This window comes from Halyomorpha halys, unplaced genomic scaffold (genome assembly GCF_000696795.3).
Source record: "Halyomorpha halys isolate HHAL.00 unplaced genomic scaffold, Hhal_1.1 Scaffold821.1, whole genome shotgun sequence".
In the NCBI taxonomy this organism is placed as follows: Eukaryota; Metazoa; Arthropoda; class Insecta; order Hemiptera; family Pentatomidae; genus Halyomorpha; species Halyomorpha halys.
This window is the reverse complement of record NW_027116286.1, coordinates 702985-724418: the sequence shown is the minus strand read 5'-3', so window position 1 is coordinate 724418 and position 21434 is coordinate 702985. Positions and strand designations below refer to the sequence as shown.

The 21434-nt window shown below is 28.9% G+C and overlaps 1 protein-coding gene across 2 annotated transcripts; it reads left to right on the top strand.

The window, feature by feature from the left end:
* Positions 1 to 1175: 1175 nt before the first annotated feature.
* On the top strand, positions 1176 to 19500 carry Ate1 (arginyltransferase 1; the record flags this gene model as incomplete). 2 transcript variants are annotated; one of them, XM_014429776.1, is given in 8 exon segments in its annotated part: positions 1176 to 1274; positions 1345 to 1422; positions 2876 to 2935; positions 6455 to 6645; positions 11854 to 12003; positions 15525 to 15718; positions 16358 to 16610; positions 18601 to 19500. In XM_014429776.1, coding segments are annotated over 8 exon segments (1175 nt in total), but the record flags the coding sequence as incomplete, so codon positions are not given.
* Between the last annotated feature and the right edge of the window lie 1934 nt (positions 19501 to 21434).

Here is a 21434-nt window from a genome sequence, read left to right as displayed (position 1 = left end):
TATACAGTGAAGTCACAGTTATACGAATATGAGGGGGTACCAAAAATTCTTTGTATAAGTGAATATTTTGTGTAACTGAATACGTTTAACGGAATGTTTCGTATAACTAAGTTTCATATTAATGGATTATTACATACACATAATTAAGGGGTTTTTGTAGGGGATTGAGAAATTCTTCGTTTAACTGAATGTTTCGTATATAAGTGAGACCACTGTATATGTCGTAGGACACAAATATGAATAAGAATTAATAGTTTTCATTTTATATGAATCTAAACAGTACAATAATGGTATTGACATGATTTTGTCTGGTTGTGGATATGTGGCAGGCGGTCTGGGTCAGGTTTATCTCCTACAGTTAGTACTTGATTTTGTAAATTAATTTTTTATTAAGTATAGCTGTAAGCGATGCAGGTAGTAATGTGGAAGTATTTTTGATTTTATATTAATTTTTATTTTGAATTAATAGCTGAATATGACATTTGTGAATGATAAAATGATGGTAGTTATAAGTCTGATCCACAATTAAAATTAATTTTAATAATTAATATGAATAGATTAATATATTAGATTTATAATAATATTTAATAATTGATTTATACTGTTTCTGTAAAATTAATTAATTCCTCTTTTATTTGTTCTATCCTGAACTTAATATCATATAGACTTATATGATATATATACAAGTAAATAAGTTTTGTTTATTTGTATATCTTTAGTGACTGCACTCATATCTTAATATTATTTAGTTTTGTAGAAGGTTTATTTTATGTAGTTCACCAAGTTTGGTTTTTATAGCGTTCTTAGTTGTAGATAAATAATATTTCAAAGCAGAGGCTGATGTTTTAATAACTTTTATTTGTTGACCTTGTTTGCCTTATTGCATTTTGTTATTTTACTGACTATTGAAGGATCACTTTCATTCAGAATAAAACTTAATAGCTGTAAGTAATTATATTAATATTCATTAGTATGTTTATTAATGTTAAATTTTATTGTTATGTTACCATTTATCTATTCGGCTTTATTGGTGATATCCTTAGTTTATTGAATATGCAAGATGAATAAATTCTTGCTAGTCCTATATTTTTATAAAACATCTTACATCCATCCTGATACTTAAACAATATTTAGAAGGTTATATTTATTGATTCATATAATTTTTTTCATTCCAGGGTGCGAAATATTTGATAAGCATATTAGCAATGTTATGGATCAAAAGTCGAACAAGAAAATTGGAGGATTAATGGAAGTAGATTTATCAGCTAGTGGAGGTAATATTTGTATTTGTAAATTTGAATTAAATTGTTGTAAATGGTTAATACTTCAATTCCATCTTCATAGATAGTGCTAGTAAACCAAAAGAAGTGTCAGCTCATGTAGAAACCATAGAAGATATAACAGAGAAAGCAGTTAAAAATGGTAATTACATATTAAACTACCTTATATTTACTAATATATTACTGATACAATTTAAAAGCTTATTAATTTTCTTGTTTCTCTTAAAAAGAATGACTGGATATCAGGAAAAAAATTATTTAACTTCAAACATGATGATATTTGGTACATTCTGAATGAAGATCTTCCATTTTCAATTCTTTTATTGTGGATAATAATTTTTTTTTTTTTATAATAATTTCAATTCCCGCATGCATGAAGACTCATTCCTGAAACCTTAGAAGAGACAGCGCCTTTTACTTGAAGGGTAAAGGAAGAACAGAATACCTGTCAACCTTTCTTCCAATTTGTTTGCTGGATATTGTAGGTACAGTGTTTAGGAAGATCCTTTTCCTTAGGCTGCAAGAGTTTACTGAGTGTGCAAATGGCCTCCCAAGGGCTAAATTTGAATTTGGAAGAAGCAATCCATGGTAGAAGCTTATGATTAGCTGCCTATGCAGTAATTGCAGGAGTAAGGTAAAGCAGAGATGCCACACACAGAATGACATGCCACAATCATCACACTAGATGTCAAAAATGCTTTTAACACTGCAATATGGACCTGCATATTGGATACCCTAACGACTGTGGCTGTGCCAACCTATCTTATGACAGTTATCACGGACTGCTTTCGGAATAGAGTTCTATTTTATTCTTCAGACATTGGCCCAAGGAGATATAAGGTGATTAGTGATATCCCACAGAGCTCTGTGTTTGTTTGTCTTCCATGGAACATCATACATATAGAACAGAATTTGTAAGTTGGCAATGCTAAAGGGAGCTACAGTTGTGAGCCCCACAGATGATGTTGCAGTGATGGTGGCGGCGAAGTATGTAGAAGAAATAACCCTCATTGCCAAACAGGCCGCAATAAGAGGTTGGCTCTCATCGGTGGGTCTGCAATTTGCAGATCACAAGATCATGTATTACCGACAAAAACTCATTTTCAAAATTTTTTCCCAATCGCAATACTTCCCCATATTATATGTTCCAGATATATATCGGTTTAGTAAAGTAAAAAGACTAAGACAATACAAAAAAATGTTTTCAAAATTGTAAAAATTAGAAGGATTAATTATAGGTATGACATTAAGGAAGATCTCTGGTAAAATATTTGAAATTTATAACAAAATTATTAAGATTTTCACAGCTATGATGTGAGATGACAAATTGTAAGTGGCTATGATTGGTACAAATTGTAAGTACCCATCTTTACCCTTTGTCGTGAATCTTGTCATATTTTCATATTCTTCCCTTGAACATTGTTTAGCAACAAACCAGCATTGCATACTTTTATATTATTTTATTTATAGTAATACATTGTTCTGATAAGATAGATTAGTTATAGATATCTTATGATTTGCAAATTCTTTATGCATTTAAATATATTTTGATTATTTTAATATCAACTGTTCTAAAATTATTATTTATGTTTAAGTGCCATGCCCATCATCGGCTGAATGTTCAGAAAAAGATAGTCCTAACACACCAAAACCTGGTAAAGTATGTCATTGTTTTTCTTTAATTACAATGATTGATGTTAATAAATATCTAATTGTTTCTGTTGAATATTACCTACTTCAAACTATGCAGATGGCTATTTAATCTAGTAGAGATATCATTTTGGATTATAAAAGGTGAAGAAATTTCAGATATGTTATATGCATTGACCCTCCTCATAAAAAAAAATTTGAGTTTCGAACCTCCCCGCTGTTTTGTGTTTTCCTGCTGTTTTGATAAAAAGACCCAGAAAAATCACCTTTTTTTTTTCAGTTTTCCTCAGCTATTTGCTAGTTCATATTGACAGTATATTTTAAGTAAAAGGTTATTATAAATTTAAATGATTTGAACAATTTGTAGTCCAAAAACACATTAAGAAGAAATTGACTGGCAATTCAAATTAGTAGTCTCTGTAACATCCTCCTTGCTTGTATGATAACTGGAATTTTTTTTTTCCTGCTTAGCTGTTTAATTTTGCTCACTTACATTTTAAAGTCCTATTCTATTTCATCACAATAAGTTTTCTTACAAATGAATCAAGTGCACTTGAATCGGCTCAGTCTCTGGTTTTGCCAACCTAAGCTCAAAGTAAAAATTTCTTTTCTATCTTAAAAATGATAAAAAAACTGTTATCTAATTGTCGTATTTACAGAAAAAAAGACAATAGCTGGTAAAGTGTTTTATGGGTGGGTGGTGGCTCATGTAGTCAAGAATTGCTGTACAATTTTATTCAAATTAAAATGATCTGTTACCTTCAAAATTACGATCATAATTTGCAATTTTCAATCCATAGTTCCGTTTTTTCCTTGATTTAGGCTCATATAATACAGAAGCTTGGTTAATAGAGACTCTACTGCATCTCAATTAAGCTGCTCAAATATCAAACATTTTTGAGTTGTCCTTATTCCTGCTGAAAAGCAGCATTACATTCCAGAATGTTAATTTAAAGAGAAGGTTCATTCCACCTTACCTAAAATAATGATTGCAATATTTTATATCTATAGTAATTAAATAAAATATTTTGTTTAATTAATTAATTCTAAAGGATTGATTATATAGTTGGTAATATTAATTGAAATTAGAAACAAAGAGCTTAGGAACGCACTTGCTAATGTCACGAGTTCAAATTTAAATTTAAATAGTTTCAGAAGTACACAGAGAAAGAAATTTATTCAATCATGCTGCCCAAATACATCGGGTTGGTACATTACACAGCATACTGATCAATCCGTGATCGGGCATGTATAAATTTATAAATTACATTTTTTTGATATGATACAATATAATAGAAAGATAACATTTTTTTTTTTCCCACTGTATTATTTTATAATTAATATCAGTCTACAAACTAAATACAAGGTTTTCAATTTATTCCTTCTTTTTTTTCTTTTCCCTCCATTTTACAACCCTTATTACATTTTATCAACAAATTCCCCTATATAACAAATATTAGAATATAAAAATATAAAAAATAACAAAGTAGTAAATAGATTAATAAAACAACAAATAAGATATGCGATGCATGCATGCCATCCCTCCTCTGGATAACTCCCCCACTCATTAATTTCCATGCATGTGGTGGTGGATGATTCCCAGGGAGTCAAGTATTATATTCTCTGTCATCCTAGCCACGTCCTGGGCATCGACCCCGAGCTCCTCCATGAAGCTCCTAGTTGTGCTGGGAATAGTTCCACGGGCTCCAAACCAGAGGCCTCTCACGTTGAAGTCTCGTTCTCCGAAACCCTCACGGAACTTCTCCTTGAGGAAAGGGATACATTTATCGTAGATTTCCTTCTTTTCCCTAAATTATTATATTAATGATGAGGGGCCCGTCAGTTGCTTCTTTCTTTAATACTTTCTGGCTAACACACAAACTATCTTCAAACCATTTAATCCATACCAACCTCTGGGCTTGGTTACTTGAAGCGTTGCATCCAAAACAAGCTAAGTCCATTTTCAAATTTATATTTTATTTTTTTAATTAACAATGTTGATACTTAATAATCATAACATAAAAGAATATCTTCCAAAACAGCTAAATTACAGGTTGCTTGACTATTTTTAGAAAAAATCTTTTTAGCTTGTGGTAAGTAATCTTGTACCAAAACTGTTATATAAATAAGCAAATAATAAATTTGAAAATAAACTTGGTTGGTTTTGGAATGGAATCGGGTGCATATAGAAAGTAAAATAAAATAAAAAAAATTAAGGAATACATGTGAATGATTTATTTTTTGTCAGTTTTAATCTTTCTAGTCCTTGATTTTGTTTTTGTACTCTTTCTTTTTCATTTTGCCTCCTTTTTCATTCTATCTGTTTATACGATTCTCATCTTTGTATCTTGCCATTGCAGCCCTGAAGTAGGCTTACTCATTGGCATTGATTACATATTTTTGTTTTAATTATAATCGTCTTTACCATCTCCCCTGAAATATGTTATCGTTCATGTTATTCATTACTTTCTGATGTTGAATACTTATTGTCATTTACAATTCTTAAGGTTTTTTTTTTTTTATAAAATCACTCATCAAAAACTTTATTGAGATGATTTTATTTAACAGAAAAAAAATAAATAAAACATGGGTTCAGCAAAACTTTTTTTGTCAATTTTCATTAAAATAAGAACATAAAAATCATTAAGGTTGTAGGATAACCATTGGAGTCAACAGGTACTCAAGCGGTGTGAATTGATCAATTCCCCAAATATAATCATATTCTTAGAATCTACATATCTCAAGCTTTAATAAGCTCCTTATAATGTTGTGGTGTTTTTTTCTTTAACACTACAATGTTGTAAACTTAATGATCATTTACTGGAAGAGTCTTATGGAATTAAACTGTATTTAGTGAATGACACAATTTTTCCTTATTAAAACACAATAATTTATTTCATAACATACAATCTTGTAATGTGGATGGCTCACAATAGGCCTTGTAGGCCGCAGTACGTTTAGTAAAAAAAAAAAAATAATCTCCATATCTTTTACAGCTCTCTTCTTCGAAAAACTAGATAAATTTACACAAATTATTTGTGTATTTAATTTTATAAACACTCTTGTTTATCATTGCTCCACTGAATAATTTACCTAATAAATCTGTATATGCATAAATCAACTAGTTAGACATACAATTTAATATTCTATTCCATAGTGTTGAAAGATGAAAAATTACAAAAGCCAGTAGTTCATCCACAGGGTGAATTTTCTTGCATCCTGCATTTGCAGTTATACCTCCATTGAAACCATGTCCATGAATGCTGAACTAGTTGTTAACTTATGATCAAAGAGTTAACCTGCCTGGTTGTGGAATTTTTTCCTGATGAACTTTTTATATTTTAAAACATTTTAGATAAGTTGATCATTTAAATCAGTTTTTGTGAAAAAGGATATCTGCCAGATTTTGTGATTACCTATTTGTAGTTCTTACCTCTCATTATTTGATTTATAAATTTTCGTTGCCAATAATGATTTATTGGATCGCATTGCTCAACTGAAAATTTCTGTTTTTTTAAAATAAGGCGTTGGAAGAGATGTATCAAAACCTCAATGTAAAAAGGCTAAGTTACTACGTTTAGAGAAGAAACAAAAGAAACTGTTGGAAAAAGGGTTACCAGTTGCATCAGTATCCAAAAAGGAACAGCCTTCTGAAAAAACTCTGGAAGACCTCATTAGCGAATATTCTGTAGAAAGTGCCGTTAACAAATTGGAGGTAAGATTTCTTTTGCTGTTCTAGTTAAGATTTTTTTTTTATTTCATTTGAAATTCATAGGCAATTAATTTTTTTTCTTGACTTTGGTATGAATGTATGTATATGTTAAGCTTACTTTCTATCCTTATCATAAGTATGAATAAATTATCTTATTTATCTGAGGAAGATCTTTCTAGAAAGTTACGTACATAGTATATACAGTAGAGCATCGATTACCTGAACGTCATTTAGGCGTTGATGACCTCAGGGTTTTACGCCTTAAAGTCCCAGACAACAACAACAACCTGAACGTCAATTATATTAACTGCCATCATGGTCTAAAACATCTAATTTCAGAGAATTTTCTCTGAAATTAGATTTCCTTGAACTATTACAATGGAACTCTAGTCTTGTTGGTTCTTAATAAGTATGCTTTCAGCAATATGAGGCATATTAGTTGTTTGATGAAATCAGTTGGTCAGTTTTGAAATTAAATTGATGAAATTTTTATAGATGATGAAGGCTAAATTGCAGATTAACAAAATAATAATTAACACTATTTTTTGTTTTATTTTTCAAAATATGTGTGGATGTTTGTGACTACATGTTATGTTATCTATCATATTGCTTGTTTAAAATTTTAAAAAATACGGTTTTAATGACCATTGGTTTTAGCTACCGAATTTCCCTGTCCACATGAAAAATTTTATTAACAATTTGAATTCTATTTCAAAATGATAATGAGGTAAACTTTTCATTTCTCTAATTCATTGATTTAAAGCCTAAAAGTTTCTTCAGAGAAGGGATAAAAAAACCTTTTTTTGAAGCTAATGAAAAATATTTTGAATACAAAGAATATTGCTAAAGTTTATTTTTCTTTTATTATCTCTGTCCTAAAACTTGTATATATTAATAATGTCAGTTTTGTATGTTGGATATAAATTATTTTTTTGTGTATTTTTCATATTATCGTTGGCTTTTGAAACTTGTGTAAAATTGTTTTATACCTTAATTAAAATAAACCTAATTTAATAAACATTTATAATAATATCTATGGTCAGTTGAAGTTAGTTCGCTCATTTCCTCGAAGCAGAGAGTTTGAAGAGGGTTTTGCGGAAGAACTCTCACTATACCAAAAGTACCAAGTGACTGTGCACCACGATCCGATCTCAAAGGTTTCTGAACAACAGTTCACACGTTTCCTAGTCACGAGTCCCCTGAAGGTAAAGCTCATATTAAAGGCTGCTCGGGCACTGACTGATTTGCTAAGGAGGTTCTTTAAATTGGTTATATGTTTCATTTATTTAAATTTATTTATGAAACAATGATGTGCCAATGATCTATTCCCATATCAAAACTAAAAAAGGTCATAAAAAAATATATATATCAGAGACATATTGAAAATAATGTCCGTTTGGATAGAACTTTTCATTTTTGTAATTATTGTTAGGTGATTTTGTAAATTAAGTGTTTCTTCAAGAAACAAAGCTTCTCCATCTCAAGTTAATTTAAATTGTGACATGTATTATATTAATAGTAGGATACCACTGCGACTGAAGAAAGAATGGTATGCATTCCTGTGTTTAGGTTACTTTTTTTTAATGTTCCACATGAACATCATTTTAAGACTGCCATCATTTCAGAAGGTAATCCTCCCCTATTTTCTAGTAATTGCAGAAAGTTATATTTTCTTTTTCTTTTAAAAAAAATGATAATAGTTTATTTGTTCAAACTATACAGGATGTACCTGATAATAATCAGAAAAATTAAGGGGCTGATTCTCGTCCTCAGTTCTGAAAAAATAGCACCCATTGCCCAACATTGCATTTTTAATGAAAAATTAAACATTAATTGTTTTATTTTATTTTTTTTGTTATTCTTAACTATTTTCTTTCAATTATGTATTTATGAAACATATAGTAATAATAATACTTTATTTATTCTGGGACGATTCCCTTTAGAATAATACAGAGAAATCGACAGATTTGGGCTGAGGAGCCTCAGAGATACTTAAACAAAAATACAAAGAAATATAAATAGTCATTATAAAAAATAATTATAAGTTACTTTCTCACTTTTATTAGTTGAACAATAAAAAAAATGAATAAATAAAAAAGAGAAAAGAAAACGATGTAAAAATGATTAAGAATGATATAATAGTTTACATACATATTTACAATTATATTGATTTACAATTTTATGGGGTCTGAAAGGATAGTAAATGATTGAACAAGCGGGATTTAAAGGTAGGGAGGGTATTAGAGCGATGGATGTTGGAAGGGATGGAGTTCCATAAGGATGAGGCTCGGATAATGAATGATCTATTGAAAGCAGCAGTTTGGTGGGCCCTTGTGTATCAATCTGAAGACCGGGAACGGGTATTAATACTTTCCCAACTCAAACGAGGATTTGAATTGAAGGAGCTCGAAGATGTATGAAGGACGCAGGGATTGGATTACTTGGAAGATAAAGGATGCCAGGAAATACTCATGACAGTAGGAAGGATAAAGCCACTTTAACTCTGCATTAAAACGGAAACAGAGGCGTCCCTTGGGATCTCGAATATGAATCGTACACAGCAATTTATCAAACATTTTAATTTTGCCTCGAAATCACCAGAAACGCCCCCATATACCGTACAGCAATAGTCAAAGTGGGGAAATATTAGAGAAGTGACTAGGAGCCTACAAGTTTCAAATGGAAATAGATGGTGGAGGTAATTTAGACATTTTAAAGTGGAAAAGGTATGGCGGGAGATATTAGATACATGGTTTTTCCAGGAAAGCGTTTGATCAAAGGTTATTCTCAGGTTTTTGATGGGGATAAATAGTAAGGGGAAGTACTGAGGTTTGTGAAAATTTTTTAATCCAAGTTTTCAATGGAAATACCTGTTTACAGAGTTTACATTAAAATACTTCTGAATCAAACGGAATCTGATGATACCATTTGATAGGTGTAAAAAAAAAAAAAAATTATTTACAATAAATGTTCAATGTGTCCTGTGATGCATAAGTTGGACGGTGGGTAAGTAGAATTGCCACAGTTTTAAAGCATATTAATTGTAAGAGTTTTTCCTAAAGACTAATCTCTCCTGAGAAGGCTTAGGCTCTGTAAACCCATCCAAAAACCATCCATAATATCTATTATTCGCTCTATTATTCATATTTCAATACATTGTTGATTTAAGTATAAGATTAATTTCCCATAAAACTCTAAATAATAGGATGATAGGATTTTCTGTCACTATGGAGTGAATTGAAGTACAGAATTGCCCTCTGTTTCTCTAGTTTTTATCTAGGATATCCTGTATATTAACAAAGTATGCTTTAAAAAGTATTTTTTTGTTGTTTAAATTCTATCATAGTATTTCTTATTAACACACTTGAGTATCCTTCCATGTTTAAAACATACGTGTCAAAAAAATACCCACATGGTAAAACAAAAGTGCTGTATGAAATTTAATTAAATATATACTGCATAAAGACAGAAATGGAACTATATTTTATCCTTGATATCTTAAACATAAAATGCAAATGAAAAATTTTGAATCTTAAGTCAATTTTTTTTTAATTTTCTGGATAATTCAAATCTTCCCTACCTTAAGTCATGAGGAAGCAAAATTAATTTAATAATATTTATTATACAGTCTTTTATTATTGTCTTTATGGTGGGTTCTAAAAGAGTTGCATACCTGAAATTCTCTATAACCTTCATGGAAATATCTAATCAAATGTCACATCATTTCTGAGCTTTGCTGAATTTAAAGCTGTTAGTAATTATAGTGAATTTTCCATCTTTTAAAGCAATTATTTATCATCTTCACTTTGATTAATGGGCAAGATTTAATTAGGTTGATCATTTACTGTTTATTATATTGTAAACTAAAAACTATATTTAAGGAAAAAGTGTAAAGTTTCTATGGAACATCTTTTACACCTCTTATAACACCACTGATTGCAGAATTATGAAAAATCCCTTTCAATATCTAAGCGTAATATCAGGTACTCGGTCAGAAAAGATGAAGGGAATGGAAGATCGGTAAGCTGAAATTTTCCATGGGATCTTGTAGATACTTTCATAGTGCTTAAATGATTTAACAATTTCCTCAGGATTATAATTAGATGGTAGATCATATAGTATATCTACAAAATTTAAGGGTAGCAGTCAGAAAATATATAAATAAAAATTATGTTTACTACTTATTAAGTGGTAACATTTTGACCCATGTTGTAGGTTTTAAAGAGAGCTAGATCTATTTTATATTTTATATATCGGAAGATGGTCAGGGTTGCGGTCAAAAGTGAAACAAAAATAGTTGTAAACTATTTTTGTTTCACTTTTGACCGCAACCCTGACCATCTTCCGATATATCAATTTTTACGGTCAACTATATATACATATATTTTATATTTTGTATAAATATTTGATTTATAGATCTCTTTTTTTTTTATTTTGTTTATTTATCAATACATTTTATCTATATATCTCTATTTAAATATATTTTATCTATTCATCTCAACCCATTCCAATCTCCAGCCCTTTTATGCAGTTCCAATGAAGACATACAATGTGGATCAAAATATTTGCACTTAATAAATAATACTATTTTTAATTGTTTTTTTCTGACTGCAAATCAGGGTATTTTCTTTTTATGTTAATGGAAATATGTCAGGTCTTTTTTTTTTTCATTTTTCGTACCTCTTTGATTACTCTCTCTAGTTAATGCTGATTTTCTGTTAGCTATCCTCAAAATAGAATTTTTAGAATTCATCATAAAATGTTAGGTGCTACTAAGTATATAATAAAATTTAATATTTTGTAATTACAATTAAATTATTAAAATTAGTATAATTAAAATATAACTAACATATTAAAATTTAATTTAAGTAGCATAGCTTGTTAGTACTTTATTAAATTTTTTATAACTAAAATTTATTACTTTATTTTTATTGTTATCAAACTTTCTGCACATTACTCTTTAATGAAAATATTTGTTCATTATGGGCTTAATTTAAACTGAAACTTGGTAACCAAAATTTTTGTTAAAATAATTGCATTTTCTTATTTTAAGTCAGCTTCTTTGATTAAGTTAGATAAGTTTGTCAGTTTTTTTTTTTTTTTTGCATGTGATTCTTGGTCTTTTCTCAGAATTACATTTGGCCTTGGTCATTTTTTATTTCTTTCACAAAACATATTACAATTATTTAATCATTCTATTTTATTAAGTAGATACACCTCTTGCCATCATACAGTAAGGAAGAATTGATCAAAGAAAGTTGGCATTTGTTTCGTAAATACCAAATGATCATTCATAATGAATCAGAAGATGAATGTAACTATAGTACTTATCATTCATTTCTTGTGGAAACTCCTTTAAAGGTCAGTCAGTGTTTGGCTTTTTATCTTTTTCTTTCTTTTTTTTTTAAGTTTATTTACTGTACATTATTTATTTGCACGATATATTATAAAATAAGTTGTTTTTAGCATTTAATGAGTTATTTGTAAGCATGTAAAAAAATTTATTTAAGAAATGAATATCAATGCTGAGTTGATTACAATAGTGTATAAGGTTTTTTTGTTTCGTTTATGAATAGTTTCTTCCTTTCGACATATGAATGGATTTAAAAGTCAAACATGTAGTCTAATGGAGCAATAAGTTGGTGATAGTTGAAAGGTGTGTTATTCTTCTTGAAAATCCAACATTTTGCTTTGTTTCCTTCTTTCATTGTTGAGATATTTTTAGAATCATGAAAGTTTTTTATTAATATATAGTATCACATTGTTCAACTATTTATGTTTGGTATCATTTGCATTCAAAATAAGTGTACAAATAAACTGTTGTAGATTTTTTTTTTTTTTATTGAAGTACTGTATGGCCTATCTTTCAATAAATTATTACCTTGCTTATTTTGATCCCAGTATCCTTGATTTTTTTATTTTAATTCTCTTCATACACACCACTCATGTCCATCATGTTTTTGGGAAAGAAATGTGAGTACACAAAAAAATCATGTGGTGTAAGTTCTTGTCCATCTATTCCTAATCATCTTATGAATCAGTAGCAAGCCATGGTGATTTTAGTTTGGAAACTCTTTTATAATCCTTTTAATTTTCTTGTTCAGGGAAATTTCAATAGGTTTTTTCAGCACTAGAAACAAATCCCTTTTTTTCATGATATAGTAGGATTAAAGGCTTTTTGTTTACCATCAAGTAACAGAATGTCTTATAGCTTGTTTTCAAGCAATAATCAATATTTTTTCCTTTAAAAAAAAAATGTATACATTTATTTGTTTGGTTAATAATTAATTCTATACATTGGGGTAGAAAACCAACTGTGGTTTGGTCATTTTTATCTCATTTCCTTCTTATAAAACAAAATCTTATTACTCATAGTTCATTGCTTTGTTGTTAGAGGTAGGATAAAATAGACATATTAAAAAAAAAATATTAATCCGCTTAAAAAACCAAATTTCTATACTACTCATTTTTCAATGCTGTTTTAAAACTATAATGTCATCAAAAGTAATGGATTTTCTTGACTTGAATGACAATAACTGTAATATCAAATATAAAATTCCAAGTTTAAAAATATAGTCTATTTTTATTATACGAATTACAATTTCATTGATATCTAAGCACAATAATTTTATTAACTACATTATAAATCTGTTTTAGAATCAAATTCCAAATAAAAGGGGAAATTTCAAATGATATAACTTTATTTTTCTACAAACTAAATACTCTTTCAGAGAATCGGTGCAGCTGGATTTATTTATTAGTTTACGGAAAAAGGTTACAAGTGAGGTTATAATATAAGTGTATAAATAGTGATAAAAGAGAAATAATTTGACTGTGATTTTTAATGTATTTTGACATATTAGATGTAAATGTTTTGACCTGGGCAGAATAGCCTGTATGGAGTGTTTTTTAAAATGGTTAAATGATATGTCTCATAGTAAATTAAGATTGTCTCTGAAGATGGCCGAATTGGCCGAAACGTTGGACGTGTGAATGAAATAAATGTTTTGAGACTATAATTTGGATAGTGTTTTTGAATTATTTAGGAAAAATAAAGTTTTATCATTTGAAATTTTCAATCCCGAAAGTTTGAAATGTTAACAGAAATAAAAATAAGGGATGATGTACTAACATTGGTCTTGTTTCTTCTATTGATGTTTGTAGTATATCCCGTTAATGTGAATCAACGAACCCAGCCCATATGAAAATAGTACAAACTGAATAATTAAAAACAATTTCACAAACAGGCACCAGGGTAAGTAGTAAGTGTGCCAAAAATTTCCAAGTGGCACATTAATATATACATACATAAACTTAGATTTATGTATGTATAAACATTTGTTTTTGATAGAGGGTATTTATAAATAGTAATTTTCATGATTTTTGTTTTATACACCATTTCCACCAGGCTTTGTTGACTAAATCATTAATTATTACAAAATAGGTTAATTTATTATAATATGTATCTCTGTCCCATTTAGAAAATAAAATTCACCTATTATTACTAAACTGTAAACATAATAATCATATAAAACTTTCTATTGATACTTATAACACTTGTTACTGTGAACTACTAAAAGAAAATCCATTACTGTTTACTTGGGTTGGAATCAATAAAGGCAAGGTCTTCAAAGGAGGAGGATTATCTTTGTATATATTTACTAGCTTTGGAAGAAGACAGCACTATGATAAAAAATAAAAAATAGAACTTTTATTTAATTTTTGTCAACCAATAACTTTTTTTTTACTTGGTTAACAATTGAATGTTTTACTGATTCTCTATAATTTATTAGATTTGTTTAAAAGCCGAGGTGTCAAACAGTTGTGATCTTTCATTTATGTTCTGTATGGAATAAGTAAATATATATATATATATATATGTGTGTGTGTATATAGAAATTTTTTTTTTTTTTTAGCTTGAATTTTTATTCAATAGTCTTAAAAAAAAAATTGTTTCATTCACTAATTATTGGTTAAAGTGTTTTTGTAAAACAATTAAAACTGATGTCAAATGTAAAAAAAAAGAAAAAAAAAACTATTATAACTGGTATTTTAAAGTGTATCGATCCTAGAATACATGATTCAGGGTGATGTGGATTTGCTTCCCTGCTGGTTCAATTAATATTTATTGTATGGTTGATACTTATCAAAATGAATACCAATGCCTTGTTAAGTAGAGAATGGCTACCTTTCTAACTAGCTCTTTGGGCTTAGCAAAAACTTAAATCCTACCTTTATTTTTACAATTATTTAAATAAATAATTAGTAGTTTTAGTTTGTTTTTTTTTTGTGTCAGTACCATTCTTATGATTCTTCCAAGACCAGTCCTTGTTTTTGGGGTTATCAATTTGTATAGTGGACTACTATACTATACTATATTTTAAAAAAGTTCTTTGTAAAATTAATTTAGGTTATCTATACTTGTTAACTCTAGCAGTCGCTTGTGATTATGACCATATCACCTCCTTGCACAGCTGTTGGTATAGAAAAGTACTTCTTTACAAAATACTCAACCCCTGACACTGCATGGGTTGTAACAGTACAGATTTAAAATTTTTTTTTAATACTTGATAACTGCTACTTATTTCAACTAGCTTCTCAAATATTCTCATGAGGCTGTTTTAAACTATTAAGTTTAGAAAGATTGTCAGTGCTAAAAATATGACAATTGTCTGATTAGTGATGCTATTGACTACACCAAATATTAGCATTCAATTACTCAAAAAAATAAATAATTATGTATTTAATTTTTCCATAAGTTTTTTAAAACATTATTTTTTACTATTTCACACCAGCATTATGTTGGATAACAATTTATTAAATATTAAATGATTTTCAACAGGCAATAGGATATCATTTTTTAACTATGTCTTGTGTTTCAGCCTCAACAGAAAATCAGAGGAAACCCGTCCCAACTTCCAATGGGCTATGGCTCTTTCCACCAGCATTATCGTCTAAACGGTAAACTTATAGCGGTTGGGGTGATTGATATTTTACCCAAATGTGTATCTTCTGTTTATTTCTTTTATGACCCAGATTACAGCTTCCTCTCATTAGGAACTTATGGATCTTTGAGGTGAGATATTTATCAAATAAACTATATACCAACTTCTTGATGCTTAACTAGCAGTCAATGTTTATGCCTTATTTATTATTTTTATATTAGTAATAAGAATATTTTCAACATTAAATTATAATGTATTGGTAACTGTATTTGAGCTCCCTCAGAGTGACTAAAGGGCCCTAAGAATTAACCTCATATAAAATCAAAATGATTGTAAAAATTAATTTTTTGAAAGATTTGATAACATAACAAAGGTCAAACTAATGACTACATGTTGTGTTCTGATTAATAAAAAATTATATAATGCTTTTGCAAATCATATCTATTTTTGAACTTAAAAAGGGAAATATGATAAAAAATTGTCATGAAAAAATTAAAGATCTTTTATATGTATGTTTAATAATTTTAGTGTATAAATAATTAATATATAATATATAAATAAGTTCAGAATATAAATATATATATTCAGTTTTTGTTGTCAATTGTTTTTGTTGCCAAATGTTATTTCATTTAAATTGCTATGTTTTTCTTCACAATAATCTCTTGCTTTTTTTGTATAAATAGAAATTTGAGTGCATTCAGTATTTTTAATTAATTTTATATGATGCTAAAAATGTATCGAATTATTGAAGTTATATTTTACAATTATAGGGAGATGGAGCTGGTGAGATCTCTCAACAAGCAGTCCCCTGAACTCTGCTATTATTATATGGGTTATTATATTCATTCTTGTCCCAAAATGAGGTATAAGAGTCGCTATAACCCCTCCAAACTTCTCTGCCCTGAGGTTTACACATGGCACCCTATTGCTGATTGCCAGAGCAAGCTAAATAATGAAAAATATGCTCGATTCAATGAAGATCCCAATGCCATTTGTGAAAATTCCATTATTACCCTTAATGAGGTATGTCTCCTATATTAAAATATATGTATATATATGAATATATATATATGTTCCATGTTATAACAATAATGTTTTTTTCTGATATGTTATAAGTACATCTGTTTTCCTTGAGAGCCAAATCTGTTTTCTGTTATTTATACACAGAAACGATACCATAAATAAAGAAAGCTATGCTTCTTAAATATTTGTAATTTTCAAAAGTTTTGACAAAATAATGGAATATTGAAGGTCGTTAGTAAAACCAATCATTTCATCTCGATCTCATCCTCTAAGTTGTTCAGATGCCATATATTTGGTTTCTCCATACGAGTGTATTTTGTTCCTCTTCATTTATTAACCTAGTTTCTTAGAACAAGGATCTGGAACAGGAATATGGAGGATGGACATGGCTAATTAAGGCACATCCATCTCGTTAGAAAAACACACCACAGTATTCCAGGCTGAGGTGTTTGCAATAAAATTCTGTGCCCAAAATTTAATAAAAGAGGGCACGAGGGAAAGGCTAATACTAGAATAGGAAGATTGTTCAGGTGGCGATCAATATAAGTACAAAATAATAGAAAAAACTATTTAATGTTATGATTTATATTTATTACTCTAGTTCTTTGTTTACAATTCTATCACACTTGGCTGTATTATTTATTTTAATAGTAATTAAGTTTCCTATCCAACTATATTTATACTTCCTAAACTTAAACTTACTATTTTTTTTTTTCATATTTTCTTAGTTTCTCTATATATTTATTCTAATGTTCTGTCACTTCTTACTAAGTTTGTAATTTGTTTTCATTTAGCCCCAATGAAGTCCTGCAAAGTGGGGCGAAACATTAGATAGTTTTTTCTATTATTTTGTATCTTAATGACTGCCACCCACCCGGACTATCTTCCTACAATAAATGTATTTCATATTGAATTTTTGTATACACCCAAAGCTAGATAAATATACATTAGTAAATGCTGCCCTCCTATAGCTTCTTTCAATAATGCAAACATGTAAAAGTCACTAGGAAATTAATCTGTACTGTATGGTAGGTGCTCAAGGGTTTCCACAGAATATTTCATCAAGTTTTGGGCATAGTAGGAGAGTATGGAGTCAGGAGTTGTCCTGCTGCAAAATAATGTGCTTGGTGGATTGTTCTGATAATTAGCATGGTCTAAGAAAGCGCAGTACCTGACAGTATTAACTCTTTGTGAAGAAAATTTAGTAAAAGAACATTTTTTGAATTGGATAATACCTTTGTTAAAACTTTTCCAGCTGACAAAAGCATTTTAGCTTTTAATGGGATGGCCTGTTGTTTCCCCATTCTTTGCTCCCTGAGATGTAATCATGGACCCAAGTCTCATTGCTAGTCACCATGGAATTGTGAAAATGGTCTCTCTTGGCCTGATAATGACCATGAAACTGTTGGAAAATATTATGGCAAAGGTTTCTGTATTCCTTACAGAAAAGTAATAGCACGCAATTAGCCCTTAGCATAAAAAAACTAAATTCATTGTGTGGATATTTCCAATTCTTATCTCAACATCATTGATGATTAAGCGATGGTCTCCTTTGAGAACCTAATAGACATTTTCAGTGTGGTTTTCTGTCAAATTCGTCTGATGTCTGTAAAATATCAGCTAATAACGCTCCTGTTAATTAATATTCATCACCTAACTGAAGTAGGCACTATTTTCTCACACACCTTTGTTACTGCTCTTCTTGTTACAAGGCCATGTCAGAGGTTACTACCCGCCCACATATTTCCCCTCTAATGTCCTACCCAAGACCTGATTCATTCCACTCTCTTATTGGACTGAAATATCAGCTTAACAATCTCATTTATATTTGAATGACCCTCATTTTTTTAAATTATAAAACTTATTAATCCAATCCTTTATTGCCAGAAGCAAAGTAAGAAGAAAACAAAATAATGAATTTCTAAAAATAAAATTTGTCTTAAACTTCTTTAACTGTTTTCATAATAATTTACTTCTCTGTCATTTTTAGGTATTAATTTTACATAACAGTGTTGCCATGTCGTATGGAACTTACAAACTGAGGGTGATTGGTTTATCAGAGAGTGATGACGATGAAGTGAGGAAATACGGTGAATTAGTTGGCAGAGAATGTGCTGAAAGAATGCTTCTGTATCGGTAGCCTCGGCTAAAACATCTAATTGTCGGTTTTGGTGGAGACTTTGTGAGAAATATGTTTACTACTTTGAAGCGATACTGGTAAAATTGAAATTACTATTATAAAGAAAAATTCCATGCATAAGGGATGCCTAAAACTAATGCAAGTGGTGCTATTAATGTGGTGTTTAGTTGAAATAAATGCTGTCCAGTGCCTAATTTTTGTTCTTACGGGCCTACTTAGTATTTATGAATTCTCTTTAAAATGTGATTTCTTTATTTATTATGTGTATTATTAATAATTTTGTTAATTTTGATAAATTGCTGTGACTAACTCTTAATTTTCTTATTAATTTATAAATATTAACAAATTTTGTATTTCTTGGATCATTTGGTGTTAATTCCTAATTCTAGTTACCTGCAGATATCAATATTTGCTTATTTATTAATTTCTTAATTATATTTGGCCTTATCCAGACATTTAGAGTATACTTTTGAATCTTAAAGAAATATTCTATGAAGTTATCAGTCTTAAGTTGTTAAAAACTTTGTTATTCTTTCTGTTAAAGAAATGAAAAGTATTATTTTATTTAATTTTCTAACCTTTTTTATCATAGTAACAATGGATACAATCTTTATAGACTTTAAAATTTTCACTGATGGACTACTGGTTTAGTATTTTTGGTAAGGATGTTTATCGTATTAGTAAAAATGGATTACAGTGTTCATTGTTGATGAATTAAAATTTAAAAAATATATATGATGGCTTAGTCAATGTTTTTTTTATTCTTTTCTTTTTACCTTTGTTTTCATCATTCATTATTACAAGGGTTATCGGTAGAAAAGCCAGAGCGAATCTGCAGTTGGGTGCACCAAAATGTATTGACAAGTATTTATAGGTGATCGCCAGAAGTCTCATTAGTAACATTGTGAGAAATATCCTTAAAAAGAAAAATGGATTAAATGGATGATTTGTCTATAAAACTCTTTGTTACTCAAATAAAAAGAAGTCTAAAAAATCTAGGTACACAAAAGATAATTTTAATTCTCATCTTAGACTTGTAGAAATGTGTTGTAATTAAAGTTGAATATAAAACAAAAACTTTTCTATTAAGGATTCTACCAAAATGTGTGAATGAAGAGAAGAAATAGTGACTTTGATAAATACAGAGTAGAATCCGTAACAATATGGGAGAAAATTGAAATGTGAAACTGTAATCCTTTGAGGGTGCCATGAACATTAAATACATAAACAACCAAAAAGAATGTCTACTATATAGTATTGAAAGTACTTTAAAGGAAATTTATCTTTACTTAGGATAATGATCCGAAACATAGGCATGACAATAAAAAATGTGATTGTTCTACAACTCTCCATAATAGTTCCAAGAAAGGCTTTGAACATTGAGCAGTTATAAACTGCTATTCAGGAAGATTGTTAATATTGAATTATTTCTTTGATGAAAATTAAAGAATAGTCAGTGAACTTCCAATTCATGGTTTTCATTCACTCTCTGAAACTCTTATATGCTCGTCAAAATATTGGAAAAATAACATTTTTTTCAGGTGTTACAATACTTTTTATACTAGCTATATTTAGTCATACAGACCACATTTCCAATGTGATGGTGGGTGCATTACTATATCTGTCCTGTTTTCCTTTACAATGTTGTCTATTCTTTGTATTTATTTGATTTATAGGAGTAAAAAAAAAAAAACTGTAATTTAGATACTGTTTAATGTCATAAAAAAAAAAAAAAAAAAAAAATCTAAAGTTAAGAATATTCTAAGAACTTATTATTTTCATAAAATCTTCAATAAAGAAGGACTCAACTTTTCACAATTTAAATATGGATTTCATTTCTTGGTGAGTCGAAATTTGATTTAAATCCTAATGAAGTTTGGAATCCATACTTCATGTAGTATTTATAGAAAGAAAAACATTAAGCATCTGTGTTCTTATTTAAGATTGCATGCTATTCAATCTGAATGTCTCTGTCTATTATAATAGTAAGATTGTTGGATTAACATTGGGTTCCTATAATAGACCCTGGTAAACCTTACCTTCTAAATATGGGGCTGTCATGATAACCTTCAAATATAACTCAAAACACTTACTTCATAAGAATACATACTTATAAAAAGGTGATTGGTGTCAAATGACAACCAAATCCTTGAGGATCATTGAATTTTTTATTTTTTTTGCATCCTTGATCTGGCGTGACCATCTGAGGGAAAAATGAAGAAGCTAATAATAATTTAATAGTCTGGTAATATTTCAAGTGGACCAAGAAGTAATTATAAACTAATTTATGTCAATGAATTCTTATGTAAAAATTATATGGTAAGAAGTTTACCACTAACTGGAGTTACCTCGCTAATATTGTTGATTTTTCTTAATTTTTCGGTTTATAACTGATAGCTCCTTAAGTATTTTAATTAGCTTAAATGTGTAATTTTTTTTTTCAATTTAAAGGATTAATCTTAGGATCTAAAGAAAACTAATTTTTGCTTGACTATGATGTCCAGTGCCGTATTGTCCAGTGTATTTTATATTAAGTTATATCTAGTTATTAAGTTTATATTTAGAAACTCATTTAAGATAAGAATTAAAAAGTTTATACATTAATTTTTTTGCACACTCCCATAAAAATGATATTTTTTAGAGAATACCAAATTTTTTCAACACAAAAAGTGCATTTTTTGTTA